The following is a 15,277-nucleotide window of genomic DNA, read 5'->3' as shown; positions in this document are numbered from 1 at the left end:
GACGGTGGTAAATAAACCACCTCGATGATCCAATAGTAAAATTCCAATTTTCCTGTTGCGTGTTACATGGCTGTTGATGTGTGACTGACGATTACTACGTAGTTCTGGAAATATCACATCGTTTCTTATGGCAAAGTTCTTCACACGGGAGCGACAGAACTTCGAGTTTAGACCTTGAGACAACTTGAGGTATCCATTAGGGTTTTCGGCCAAATCGAATTCCCGATCTAATTTGCGAATACTGGAAAACAAGGAAAGATGCTTTACATGTCATAGATTTGATCATTTAATACCCACTCAAGTAGGTCTTTGTCTCTGACCAAAAAAAAAAAAAAAGTAGGTCTTTGTCAGTTCATGTTATATCTCACCAAAAATGTCGAGCTTCGGACGGGTAATGCAAGCCAATTTACATCGGTTGCTTGAATGACCCTGCTTGCTTCATTTTAAAGATGTCTAACCATGACTGGAACTGTCTCCTAGATTCTTCCTTGCCAAAATCCTGAATGGGAAAATGACAAGGAAGACCGAATATCATTTGAGAATAACCTCGCTGTGTACAGAGGAAAAGGCAAGAAGTCATAATATCAGTCAGGTTCCATCAATATATACCAGGACCGTGGAGATTAGACTAAACTATGCTAATACGACACCAGACAAGGTTAGAGGTCTTTAAGCCTCATCATTTAGAGGTTCCACGATTCTTCACAAGCAAAAGCCCTATCGACGTCGGCCAAAAGGCTCACCGGTTGTTAGGTTCACCAACCCACAGGATGGGTTACAAAAGCCACATGCCCCGAACTCTACAGGACCAGCATATATACACGTGAAAGGCAAAATGCAGAATTCAGATGAGTAGCTGAGTATGATTCAGCTTCTACCCCTTGCTTGCGGTGCTTTTCAATAAGACCAGCATGTTGGCTGCAGCCAATTCTCTGGCTCCTTGAGGAGTGGAGCGAGGGTCTCCATCAGTCGAACACTCGAAACCTGAGCCTTTGACAGTCACTTTAGCGACAAACCCACCTTTTAGAAGAAGTGCAGGTCCACATTAGCCAGCTGCTTGGCGCATCACGAATGAACATGCATAATATACCCGGACTGAAAATTTCTACCAACAAAAACTCATCTCAACGGAGTAGGTAGGAGCATCGTAAGGGAGATCTAGTTTTCACACGACCTCAATGGAGGATCATATTTTTCTACACATGCCCCGAAGACTCATGAGACAGCATAACACCTCATCAGAAATTAATCAAGTTCTGCAACCATTCACTTTTCATCGTTTCGGCAGAACACGACATTCCATCACATGTTAAAGATGTTCAAGCAAATGATAAAATAGCTGCAATCCTACTACGGCCATCTCTATGGGATAAGTATACCAGCCAAACTAGTACCCAAGCTACCGACAAGAATTTGTTTTCACTGAACAAACTTCAGATAAGCAGGGAAAAATTCCCTAGTTTCAAAGTATTAGGAGCAAACCATGGTGTCTTCGAAGAAATAACCAAAGCAGGAAGAAACTTAAGGACAGTCAATTTGCAGGGCATTTCTAAATGTAAGTCAAATCATTATATTTGCAAGTCACAACCATCTCTGGAGTTCATAACTGTCCCAGACTGTTCTGACATCATGGACAAGCAAACCTATGTATACTAGGAAAACAGTACACACTTTCAAGTTTCACATTCAGAATTCTAAGCATTGCAGAAATAACCACCGTACACAAGGGAAAATTCCATTCATAGTGTCAACGATGCCATGAAGAGTGAAAATTTCTCGCATTCCAAAAAAGACACTATATTCCAAATATCTTACCATCAGTAACAGAAATTTGATAAGTTGGTAAAATCCAAGTGTTCTCATCACATATTTCATCCAACTCCTGCAGAAAAAATGTTAAAAAGCATACGTTGGCAGAGAAGAGAGAGCATAAATTTCTAATTGCAGTTCCAGAGAGTGTTCTTACAAACAGCATTCTTGTTGAACTTTTCTTCACAAATGAAATGCGTTTGCAAGAAAATAGCAAATGAAAACTATTTTACCATCAATTTCTATGAAAATGGAAACATAATGACAAATTAAATAGTAATTCAATCTCTAGTTATATAAGTGAACAATTTTCCTTGTTTTAACTTGAAAACCATTTTCAAAATGCGCCAGGACCTAATCAGTTTTGATGTGTTTCCATTTTCAGTGGAAAATGAGAACTATAAAGTTTTCACACACCAAACATGGCCTATGCTTTCAGTTATTAGCACTTGAGAACTTTCTCTTGCAATTTATGCCGTCTGTCTGTTTTAAAAGGATGGTAATATCAGAAAAATTAATTTTGTTGACCTCGTCTATAAAGGTTATGCCATCTTACTAGAGGTGCAATAAGAATAAAACAGGAAAAGATACTGAAAAAAGAACAAGAAAGGAAAAGGAAAAAAATGCAACTCTTCATGGTGGGAACTTACTTGACATGGACTTTGTCTGTAGATAACAGCCTCTGACAACTTTATATCGGTACAATGGGGTAAAGGTTGGCCTTCAAGATGGGCATTTGTCCTTTCATGAGCAGTAGTTTTCAGGCACGAATAATTACAACCATCAATTATGGAGTCTATCTTCAGCGCCAAGGCATCTGCTCCACCTATGACAAGATGAAAAAGATGGAGCTATCCTAAAGAACTATCCATACCAAATCAAATTATCAGTCACAAATTGCTAAATGATAGGTCTACAGACAATCCCCACTTTACGTATAACTTATAACCAACTTCCCATTACAAATAGTAATCATACAAATAATGGCCATCCTTCTGAGGGATCAAACGCATCAGAGAATGATGACGATGACAGAATACACAGAAACACATAGAAATCAACAAAAAGCAATTAGTCAACCCATATATGTAACAGAACATCCGATGAACATCCATCCTTTTCACTAGAAAGTAGGAGTCTCCAAAACATTCAACTGCCTTGACAAGCAAACGAAAACTTGTAACTACCGCATAACATAACCAGCGGTAGTGTAGCCAGCAATCTTTCAATCTATAGCTTCATTTCTCTACAAAGTACAAATACAGAATCATTAGAAAGACATCAAGAAATTGCCTCTCCTGAATCAAAAACAGCTTAAGTGAATTTTATCTTTTCGTTAAGGCTAACTAATGACAGGCTGATGGCTCAAATCAGCTGCATCTAGAATAATTTAGAATCACATAGCAGTGTTCATCTTGCGACACAAGCTTATCCTCAATGTCTACCATCAAAGCTCATCAAAATAAATATCAACATAAACAATTTCAATCATGGAAAATTGGCTTTTTAAGGCAAATCCACGAACACAGTCATACCATTCATAATTGTATGGATACACTTGTCACACTTTGCAATCTCATCTTCTATATTTCGCAGCTGAAGGGACTGCAAGAAAGTAAAATGTTGAACGGAACATGAGTATTCCGAGTAATAAGGAATTGTTACCGTCAGTTACACAAGAAAGACTTAATACGGAGCCAACCAGTAATGTCTATAAAGATGCAAAGGGATCATTCACCTTCTGGATCATTTGCTTATATAAAATGCTAAAAGATAACTTCCTAATCAGAAAACTTAAAAAGGATGTATTATGGTGAAACCAAACTGATAAGCTTCAAAAACTGCTGAGCTGCTGCATCAGGCTACCACTCAAATATTAGCAGTATGAAACATTAAAAAGCGCTGTGGACCATATTCACAGGAAAAGAGAAGTACCAGTTTAGCCCTTTTCTGGAGACAAACTCTTAAAGCAGTCTGTGACAGTGTGTGTTCTTTAGAAGCCAACACAGAATATATTTTCTCGAGATCTTCAGAGGTGGACTGGTAAGTCACTAAAGCACGGTCACTACTAAGGATTGGCTCCTTATCCAATAAAGTATTGTTGTCCATGTTGTTTCCATCAGTACCATTATTGCTTTGGCATTCAGGAATGCTAGTCTGGCATTTGTTTTCAACCATCATGTCCTGGAAATTTCAATCAATATATAGAAAAGTACGTAACTCTGAATTGATGCCCAAGAATAGGGGAGGAAAAAAAAAAACCTAACTGAAAAACAAAGGAATAATCTATCTATGCATATATATAGGACATACATCATGGTCTTTCTCAAAAAGGTGTATCTCTGCAACTTCGGAATCCCAAATTTAGAACATGAATGATTGTTCAAGAGTTTCCAGTCAGAATATCCGTTAGTAATATTGTCCAAGAGGGATGAGCAGTTATTGAAATGGCAGACAAACTATCAAAAGATATAAACATGCAAATGTTCATCAATTCAGATAGAGACAATTGGATTGCAAATCCTGCTAAATGTGAGCCCCAATTTATAGACTGGCAGAAAGATAACTCCATGATTGTGACCACTGATTGAAAACTAAGTGCCTATAAGTAAAAAAAGACTGCTATCAGTGAAAAGCATATGACATTTGCATTGAAGATATAGAATGGTATCTAAAATAACTGCTTTGTACAAATATTACTACTTCAGCGCCACCTATTGACTTCTCATCTAATAATGTTATTTACGCCAGCTAAACTAGGTTGAGCATATTATGCAATAGGCCTCTCCTCCAAGCACGCTGAAAGTATAATTTTCCTCCAATAATTTCTCAAATTCTTTTTTATCCCATTACTTCAACATCCTTTTCATTTCCCCACTCTCCTCCCTCCAATTTCTAACTCTAACACGAAATTTTTCCTTACTCATATTGTTACCTAAACAAATCTAATAAAACATGTATAAATAAAAGAGGATAAGAACCATGTGTCATTGAGCCATGTAGACAATAGTATCGGGTCGTTCAACCATGTGACTGCTTCTTCCATCTACCACACAGCTGTAGTCTCTCCTATCTTGATCAGGAGGATAATGATAGCATGAAAAGATTTGAGGAAGTTTGTGTATGAGGAATTATCAATTATTTCCCCTTTCCTTCCATTTATTTTACATAATAGCCATAGTTCATAATGTCAATTCTAATTACGAAACCTACCTAGACAATCATGTAATCATTCTCTTGAAAAATATTGTGTATCAAATCTTATTAATCATTAAATTCAGGTTTATTTCCCATTGTCTTCTGTTTTCATTGATGAGTGATTAATTAACATTAATTTATGTATCAAGGAAGATTACATAAATACGGTGGTGCGAGTCTTTTATATCATCCATTAATTTCAAGTTTGTTTTTTCCTGATAATTTCTATAAATTTGATCATGAAAAGCTATTGTTCAAAAAGCCAACCAAAAATTCAGTAGGAAAATAACACTCTATATTTTAATAAAGAAGAGAACATACACTCACATTGTAAATATAAGCAAAAGATGAAAAATTATTCAACCAAGAGTATCTGGAATATAGGAAAACACAAAACAATTTTACATTATTCATACAGAGAAGATATATACAATAAATAATAAGTAAAGTTGGTCCACATAATGAACATACAGGGGCATGAGAACAGTTGGCCCATCTAATATTGGAAATTCTATCAAGATTTTCATACTTCAATCGGCTAGTAAATTTCCTGTGGCAACTGACGGTAGAAGCCCATAATATCTGAGGTGGACAATGTCCTATAACTTTAGTAACTTCCCGTTTGTATAAGTAACTATCATCCAAAGTACTCTTTTAATGGGTTAACAAGTCTCCACATGGGTGCGAAGTAATCATAGAATATATCATCAGTGAGTAACTTTCTAGTAATTTTTCATATTTATTAGCATATATCATCAGTTAGTAACTTTATCAAGGTTTTTTTGAACGAAAGTTGAGGTTTGTAAATGTCAAGGTGCTCTAGTAATTTTTCCAAACATATTTGCAACATTTGACATAAATTAATAACTATTTCAACAGATTAGTTTCTATTATAGTGGTAACCCTAGGGACAAGCCACTAAAATTTTAGATAAATACTATAGTATGCTTGAAACCATCTATGCGTTTCACTAACTAATATTCTATCAATTATTAGTAACTTTTCACCTGGCAAAGAAAACAAATCATCAGGAACTTTTGTAGAAGGTTGATAACATTCCTGCAAGTGTAACAAGCCTCCCACTTTTGTACTTGCAATATCGTCAATCACCAATCTAAGTTGGTGATTTACCAATCTATACTTGCATTGGTAGTGATGCTCAACGCATTCTCACTCATGCTTTTAAAGGTCGGTAACTTTTCATTGAGGTTGGGGTTTTTCATTAACTACCAGTCTAAGGGGTTGTTTTTATCTTCGATGAAATGTAAGCAGAAATCCACCAAGCTCGACGGCTCACAATGACACAAGCAAGTTTCTTTCCAAGTGAGCAGGAATTTTCACTATCATAAAATTCTCCAAAAAAATTATCTTTTCACATACACACAATCTATCGCATGGATGAATCTAGCCTAAGCTAGAAATTTAAGCTTCAAGAAAAAGGCCTTTGGAACCGCCCACAAACTATCAACTCTTACAAAACTCAAAAGCATCCAATGAAATAGCTGAAGTGGAATTGTTTTTATAGGTAAGAAACCTCAAGTGGGTAGTGAAGGTCTAACCTCACTGGTGACATCTTGGAGGTTGTTCAGCTTCCTCTTCGTGGAAGATGTCTTTGGTTCAGTACTAGGAATATTATTATATTTTTCTTCAGTTGAAACGGAGACCTCATCTTCTTCCTCCATGTTTACTTGTGCAGCTACAGAGTCACCTTTCAAACTTTCCAGATGATTTGGAGATGCATCCCTGTGATGACGAAAAAAAAGCACATTTTGATAATAAGGAATCCATGAGCTCGTAATAACTGGTTGTAAACAAGGAAAATTAGATAGATCAAATCAACTGTTGCTGCAGTTCTAAAATAGGAAATTTATTAGGCACTCCCGGCCTATGGAGTGGGCCAACGTAGGCCAGCGCACATGATCTAACGGCTCATCAAGTACAAGGATGGAAATGGGATCCTCAATTTCCATTTGGAACGAAAGTAGATGTCCGAATACAAGTTTGTCCTTCAATGAAATTTTTTGCCTAATCTCTTCAAGCTAGCCACGGTGCCGGAGGGCCGTACCGATGCTTGTTACTCTACAATTGCAAGCAGAATCCAGTGGACTGCGCCCTTTGTTTAAATGGCTTGATATTGGGAGCTGGAATATCTTTAATAGCTACTTTGAGATTGAAGTTTCAGCTTGTGTGGGTGAGTGGAAAAACAAAGCCAGAGGGTCACTGATCTCGAATATAACCTTTCTGAACTGTTCTACCATACATTTTCACACAAGTTGCCCCAAGGGACTTGGAATTCGATTCGGAGAGCCAAGATTACTCTAAAAGCTGTCTTCTTCACATGGAAGACTGCTTAGGAGAGTCTTCTAACAACTGACAACTTTCCAAGGAGAGGTCTTCAGCTTGTAGATAGATATTTTCTGGGTGAAACTGCCATCCAAGTTAATTAAGCACATCTTAACTCATTGCCTGGAGTGAGGCAACTATGGAACACTCATGAGGCTCAGGCTTCTACGGTTAGGGAAGAGCTTTGAGATTGGAAAATGGAACTTCTTTCGTAAATAACAAAGAGAGAGATTCTATCCGTCCTGCTATCCCTCCAGTATTTTTCAATCTTATCTGGAGGGTTCTTGAGAGCTTTTGATAATCTAGAGTCTAAGGGAATGCTCATTTTTGAAAAGCAAAAAGCAACCTTTTGCTTTCCCACAAAAATTTAAAATATTATCCAAATTTTCAAGAACTATGAAAAGATTGGATGTGGATCTTCATGCCAACATTTGTATATTGTGAAAGTTTAAGATATTTCAGGCTAAGAAAAATTCAACACTTGTCTGCTGCAAATTTTAGATTAAGCAGAAAAAAGAAAAAGTGCAAGTCTATCTAGACTCTCATAAAAGCAATAGATGGTGAAATGTTTTATGTTTTTGGATTACTAAAAACCACTTTGCAATTGGGATAGAATGGTGGACACTGTGGACTCTTCTCTGTAATTTTTCATATAGGGTCGATCCCCTGTTGGTACATTTCTTATAAAATTTCCTTATTTTCCTTTTTAAGGAAAAGGAATCTAGTATATTCCTCCAAACCCTTGAAAACACTATTACTATACATAGAAGAACTCTCTAATGAGCGAGCGGGTTTTTTCCTTTGTGGTTGGGGCTTGGTTTGGGAGAGCATTTATGACAAAATTATGAAAACGTTACTCATTTAAAGATCTCTAATTATGACATACCTAGAACACCAATCCGACAAAATCCCAGCTGGTGGGGGGGGGGTGGTGTGGGGGTGTAGGGGGGAGCATTTATGACAAAATTATGAAAATGTTACTCATTTGAAGATCATCTAATTATGACATACCTAGAAAACCAATCCGACAAAATCCCAGCATAGGGTAGCAGATGAAAATATTCAGCGACTGGAGTAATTGTCCAATTGTGTGACACCTTCCTGATCAAAGGTCCCTGCAAGCTGATGAAGAACAATGTCATTTTCCTAGTCAAACAAAGCACAGAAGAATACTCACACGCACTATGTAGTGTGACTTAATTAATAATTTTAGGGGTGAAAATAACTCACTCTCTCTCTCATTTCCATGGTGTTTCTCAGTGACAGTGGAAGTTCAATGGGCAATAGCCAATTCTGCTGAGGACAAGCTCAAAGCTTGGTTGGATATACAGCTTTCTAAGGACATCAAATAAAAGAAGAACCAGCAGAAATCCTCCAGCAATTATCAATTAAGTCGGATGGAAAGGCATGGGAAGGTGTTGCGGGGAACATAGTAACATTTGTGGATATTATGGAGCTTGCTTGTGAATGCTTGTTTTTGGGTCTAATTACTATATTTGATCTCCTATGATTATGGAATCCATTATGTATAAAACTATTTTGTAAATGCAGTGGCAGACCCCAGTGCCACATACATGGATGCATAATAACTTTGTCTGACTAGAAAAATTAAAAAAAGGAAAAAGAAAATTGATAGGCGATCTACCCAATTGTTCCATGCATAAAGCATTCAGTAAAACCAGCCAAAATGGAATATTTTAGAAACTTATAATAAGAAAAGCAAGAAGTTTGTATAAAGCAGCAATGGCATCGAGAATGAAGTCCAGTAATATTTTCGCAGACACTCTAACCGAAGTACCCAAAAAACATGCTTAGCAAATGACACGCAACACAAAGTTTGGCATACACCAACCTGTCGATGACATCTTTTATAGGGACCAGAATGGCATCTTTTATAGGGACCTGAATGGCATCTTCACTAGTAGGCTGGGTGTATTGCATTATGTAGAAGCGAGCTGTCGATTTCTCTTTACCCAGAGAATATACAGTGTGGCTTTCTAGTATAGAAAGAGAGGCCTGACTATTGTCTGTTCAGCAATCATAGACCATATTCAAACGTCAATCCCCTCGGCAGGCCAAACAAAACAGAAATAGATAGAAGGTACTAAAACACTGACACCTTCAAGAAATTACACTTATAGTATGTGCAATTCTGGTCAATAGACGAATCAGAATACTTGAAAGAGCTAATGTAAAATTGGACTTGCATTCTCAAAAATAGACCCATCGACAAGTAAAAATTGAATTAATGTAAGTGCTGTGAGCGTAGTCTCTTCAAAATTCAGTTATATATCCAAATGCCAGTCTTTGAAGGTCATCCGCAGAGGACAACCACTTATGAAAGGGGTCTGATACTCATAGGTTCTAAAGACCAATCACATTTCCTACATTTTATCATGGGTCCTTCGTCAAGTAGAATATCTCACATTCTCCAAAACTTACCCTATTGCCAAGACTGCTTCAACAGAGAATATTATATCTCAACTTCTACAACACTCTAACCTCCCACAAGAAACAACTCTGTCAACAGTACGTCAATCCCCTCGGCAGGCCAAACAAAACAGAAATAGATAGAAGGTACTAAAACACTGACAACTTCAAGAAATTACACTTATAGTATGTGCAATTCTAGTCAAAGGTCGAATCAGAGTACTTGAAAGAGCTAATGTAAAATTGGACTCTTAATATTGTATTCTCAAAAATAGACCCATCGACAAGTAAAAATTGGATGTAATGTAAGTGCTGTGAATGTAGTCTCTTCAAATTCAGTTATATATCAAAATGCCAGTCTCTTTGAAGGTCATCCCCAAAGGACACCCACTTATGGAAGCGGTCTGATACTCATTACTCATAGGTTCTAAAGACCAATCACATTTCCTACATTTTATCATGGGTCCTTCGTCAAGTAGAATATCTCACATTCTCCAAAACTTACCCTATTGCCAAGACTGCTTCAACAGAGAATATTATATCTCAACAATTACAACACTATAACCTCCCACAAAAAAACAACTCTGTCATCAGTAAGTAGTTGTATTACTGTCTTTCATCTTCTTACCACCCTAAAAGCATTACATAGTGCCAAAGTTGCTGATACCCTCATCTTACAACTCCATAAGAACCACAAAATCAGGATAGACTCAAGTTGGCAAAAAAATGTAAGCACTAGAAAAGCACTTCAAATCCACTTATAACCTGACTCTCAAACCTATCCTTATACAATAAAGATCAGATAATCCCATTTACAAGCCTCTGCTAGGTATCTTCATGTCCAAATGTATCACTTTCTTGTCTAAAAATGTAGAACCAAAAAGCCAACCGCATCAGACCATTACAGGATCCAATTCAAGCTATTCTTCTAGAGATTAAAGCAAAAATCCAATAACACTTGATTGTGCACTCTGTCCATGTCCAGTTTAAAGTTCACTCCTCCTCCTCTTTATATTCTTATCACGAGTCACAACTTCGTTAGCAATATACAGCCAGGTCTGGTCTCCATAAAACTGCATTGTTAAAAGGAAAAATATTTACACTATTCTTATGTGCAGACTAATAGCCTCTCGCATATGTCATGCACACCTCTCTTTCTTGATAAGATGGGTTTCTGAACCTTCAGCTTGACTAATCTCCGCTGATTAATGTATATCTCTCCATCCAATTAACTAATTGGACAAAATCTTTTTGATCACCTATGACAACTTTCACAAGAATTAGAATGACAGAGGTGTTGCTTATAATTCAGAGCAAATTCTTTTATCGAGTGAAGTTCACCAAAAAATTTTAACGAACTGAACTGGAGCTTTCCCAACTCTCCTTTAGGAAAGCTGTGGAGATCTGAGCATGACGCTGTGGTTGTTATTTTGTTTTGCAATCTCTTGCCCATGAATGGACCTTGATCTTTACACCTGTCAAATTCCAAGGTCAAGCTAAAATCTTCCTGTCACTATTTCCACATGAAGGCAAATGGCTAGTGAGATGCTTTCATCGTCCGTGGAAGTAACTCCAGCCATCACTGTTTAGCTCTATCATCGTGTGAATTTGCTAACTTGGTAATTCAAACTTACGCTTCAACTTTAAATAATGCAAATTCTTCATCAAGAGATACCTATTCTTATTTCCCAGCAAAAGCCCTTCGCAGATTTCTATAGCATCAAAATCCACAATGTCCTAGAAATCCTTGAATTTCCATCATCTTTGTTTTATGAATTAAAGGCAGGAGAGTGGACAAGATTAGATATTGGCTAAGAATATACAGATCGCCAATTTTAACTAAACCAAAACTTTCCAGTTTTATCCATGTCTAACACCAAACCTAATTCATACCTGTGGCTTCCTTGACTGATGAAAATGCAAGCTGCTGCATAGCATCCTCATTAACACCCGAATCATCTCTCAAGGGCTTTTTGGTGATCCTTTTCTTTTTATACTGTTTCAACTCTGGCATGCCTTCTGAACTCTGATCGGAGATATCCACATCCTTTTCAAATAATGACCAAACCCCCTTGCTGAATAGCAACAAGCACTTCTCTTTTCTAGAGTCAACCAAGAAAACGACAACTTCGGAAATTGACCATCCTTCTATGTCCGGAATTTCCTTTGACGCATTCAATCTCATACACAGATCGCATGCATCCATGATAGTCTTTTCCATCAAGGAAAGCTGCTTCTCAGGGTCAACTAATTCAGCATCATCATTTTTTTGCATGAATTTCATGTATTCCAGTAAAGGCGGTTTCAAAACCAGAACTAATTTGCAGAATGACTCAAAACCCAGAAATGCTAGCTGTCTGTGTTGTTTCCGATGGTAGTAGTTGTACAATATGACAACTCCATGCATCTGCAAAAAAACAAAAATTGTTTGATAAATAATTGTACGTTGCTTAGACCTAAATGGTTAAATTATCCAAGAAAAGACGAAGCATAGAAAAGGTAATGCAGAAACAGAAGCCAGAAATCAGCCAAACCCTAGAGCATTAAAGCTAATAAAAAAGCAACAACAATCTCTTAAATTCTCCCCTATTTCTGTCTATCCAAAGATTGACATGATGCAAATGAGAACAAATCTCCAGAATTTTTTCTTCAACTTCGAATTCCCGTGCTACTTCCAACAACAAGCATTTACACAAAGGTTCGCATAAAAAATGATCATACAGCTACATAGATAAGAAGAATTTAGTTAATGCAATGAAAATCACATCAAAACAAAAAATAGTAATCATTGAGAGGATATCTTCCCAAAAAGCACCTGCTTTGCAGCTGATTGTTGCTGAGAATACGATGGAGAGTCGCATACAGAAGATTTAGCTGGAATCAGAGGATCAACCAAGACTTCCAGAAATGTCCTGACAGCATCCTCAGTTGGGCATACACTTAATGAAGCCATTGTTGCGTCCTATGATTTGTGCAGGGGGTCCCCTTCCTTGGTGTAATGTGATCATCAATAAGAATAGTAAATTTGCAAAGCATTTTAACAAGGTTCACGTGATAAGATGAGAACTAGTTACGCACTTAGTGCTTCAGCAGAAGTTTCCTAGTAACATCTTCGTAGGTAAAAGCAAAAAACAGGAAAAATCCAACAAGCCATCCACCAGCGTTAGTTATAAAAGAAGGATTTTGTGAGGGAGTGCCCCGGAACACTTGTTAAACACTCGATGCAGGGAAGTTTGTGATATCCAATGCACCGTCACTCTCGTGCTACGTGTGACCAATGCATTGAAAATCAAAAACCTTTCCTCAGTATACTTAACAAGTGCCCGTTGACAAGACCCAAAACGATTCATATTAGTATTAACCGGCAAGTCAAACAGAAACCCGTAAATTTCTCTAACAAGGGAAAAATCCAAAAAGGAAAAAAAAGAAAAAATCAAGCTTGATCAATTTCCTCGCCCTTTCAGCAAGTAATTTCTCCCGTGACAAATTAAAAACTCCATCAAAAGCAACGATTTTTGCTCGCCAAACCAGTCGCACGTCCTTTCCTTCAACTCTCACCAAAATCCGCCCACTAAAACATAAAACCCTCACCAGAACACCAAAAAACTCAAAATGCCGATGGTAACACAGCAGACGGACACGAACCGGTCGAGCAAGACGACACGACACGTGAGATTTCACAGGAATTTCTAATAATTTCAAGACGATCAAAAGAACGAAGGAGTAGGGGTGCAGCAGCGCGCGCGCTTCTCACGCGCGAACACAGTCGATGTCCACGAGCAAGGCTTACCCGAGAGCGCGCTCCGGTCCAACAGACAACTCTATATGCAGAGGAAGCTCACACACACGCACGCGCGCAGAGGGTAGAGATGGAGACGGCGGACGACGGTTACTCCGGCGAGGACGTTAGGGGCCACGCCAACGTGCAGGGCGCGCGGGTCACCGTCCGGTGCGTCGGAAACCGCTCGCGCTCGAAATGTGCTCGGTCCGACGCGCAAGTTGCTTCCTTTCCCTTCTGCCGCTCGGCGGCTTCGAGGCGCGCGGAAGGTACTGCGATCGACTGGTATCGATGAAGAGAGAGAGGAGAGGGAGAGGGAGAGGGAGCTGTCACGCCATTGTTGATCGTGATCACGCGCGAAGATGGATGCTCCGAGCACTGGTTTTAGAGAGAGAAAGTGAGGCGCAGAAGAGAAGCAAGTAGAGAGAGAGAGAGAGAGAGAGAGAGAGCATTAATGGTGTGAGTAACTGCGACGGGTACCGAAGTAGAAGACGAGCCTCCCCTCCACGTCAGCTCCACGTCAGCTTTCGCTTGGTGGCGCCAATTTAAGCCCGGTCATTTCATTTATAAAAGTATAATATCGAGTAATTTTAATTTGATTTTCAATGACATAAATCTCTCTCCCTCTCTCCTCAACGCGTTGTTGCTTTTTTTTTTTTTATTTATAAGGATAACCAACCAAAAAACAGAGAACAGGAGATTTGAAATAAGAAAAATTAGGTAAAGCGAGAACGGGATGCATGATAAGATGATATCTTGTTGGATATGATAGAGGATTTAAATTGCGAAATCGAATAGTAAAATTGATTTTGTTAGTTAGCCTGATAAGAAAATAATAAAATTGAAAAAAGAGAGAATATTTCGATCAATTAATTGACGAAAAAGTGTCTTCTTTTTAAGGGAAAATGGATAAGTGCATTGTTCTACGGCTTGTCAAATTAATCCAATCTAATTTGATTAATGGAATACGCTAACGTGACCTTTTTTTATTATTATTTTGCCTATCCTACGGGACGATGACATGGCTAAAAGACGTTGTTTCGGCCGATGGGCCAGCCCTTCCCGGTAATCGTGGGGCAGCTATGCCTAGTTTCTCCTTTTCCTTATTTAATTTAGCTTATTTTTTAAATCTAATTTAAATAAAATTCGTAATAAAATTCGATGTTTGTTCAGACGACATCATTTTAGGTTTAAGTTTCGTTATCTAGAAATATTATTGCTACGTAAGAAAAAGAAAATATTTTAAAAAGCCACGTCAGCTTGTTTCATTAGTCAAGTTGAATAGATTTAATGGAAGTACCCGATTACATCAATTTGACAAGTTTTCCGATTTAATTGTACTTTTTGTAAGTTTTAGGACTCAATTGCACTTTTATAACAAATTCTAAAGGGTCTCTTACCTTTGACCTAACGTGCATTATGATCTCCGAACTTTTAATTTATTCAATGTGATATCTAAATTTTACCCAAATATGTAATGTTGTCCCTTACTATTTAAATTATTTAACGTGATCATTGGACTTTTGGTCCTTGGATAATATGAAAATGTTTAATGTAATGGAAGGACGTATAGTTCATGAATCAAATTGAATATGTATCAAAGATCATATTAAATAAACTAAAAATTTAAAAATCATATTATATATTAAGATAAAAATTTTATATTATATAAATTAAAAGTTAAGAATCATGCTAATAATAATGTTAGTGGCTTTGCGA

General features: G+C 37.6%; 1 protein-coding gene across 2 annotated transcripts; it reads right to left on the bottom strand.

The window, feature by feature from the left end:
* Window positions 1–534: 534 nt before the first annotated feature.
* LOC115683307 (uncharacterized) lies at window positions 535–13,950 on the bottom strand. 2 transcript variants are annotated; one of them, XM_030607811.2, is made up of 11 exons: window positions 13,571–13,950; window positions 12,596–12,769; window positions 11,674–12,187; window positions 9,203–9,377; window positions 8,362–8,472; window positions 6,567–6,750; window positions 3,745–3,993; window positions 3,345–3,414; window positions 2,460–2,635; window positions 1,816–1,882; window positions 535–1,020 (listed from the first exon to the last, which is right to left on the bottom strand). In XM_030607811.2, exons 2-11 carry the CDS (start codon window positions 12,731–12,733, stop codon window positions 875–877), a joined length of 1,830 nt encoding a protein of 609 aa, XP_030463671.1. In that variant the 5' UTR covers window positions 12,734–12,769; window positions 13,571–13,950; the 3' UTR covers window positions 535–874. The 2 variants fall into 2 exon arrangements, with proteins under 2 accessions (XP_030463671.1, XP_056170834.1); XM_056314859.1 differs by having other exon boundaries at window positions 12,596–12,765.
* Between the last annotated feature and the right edge of the window lie 1,327 nt (window positions 13,951–15,277).

This window comes from Syzygium oleosum, unplaced genomic scaffold (genome assembly GCF_021117445.2).
Source record: "Syzygium oleosum isolate NSW1041296 unplaced genomic scaffold, Sole_v2.1 Sole_v2.01, whole genome shotgun sequence".
Lineage (NCBI taxonomy): Eukaryota > Viridiplantae > Streptophyta > Magnoliopsida > Myrtales > Myrtaceae > Syzygium > Syzygium oleosum.
This window is presented reverse-complemented; position numbering and strand designations above follow the sequence as displayed.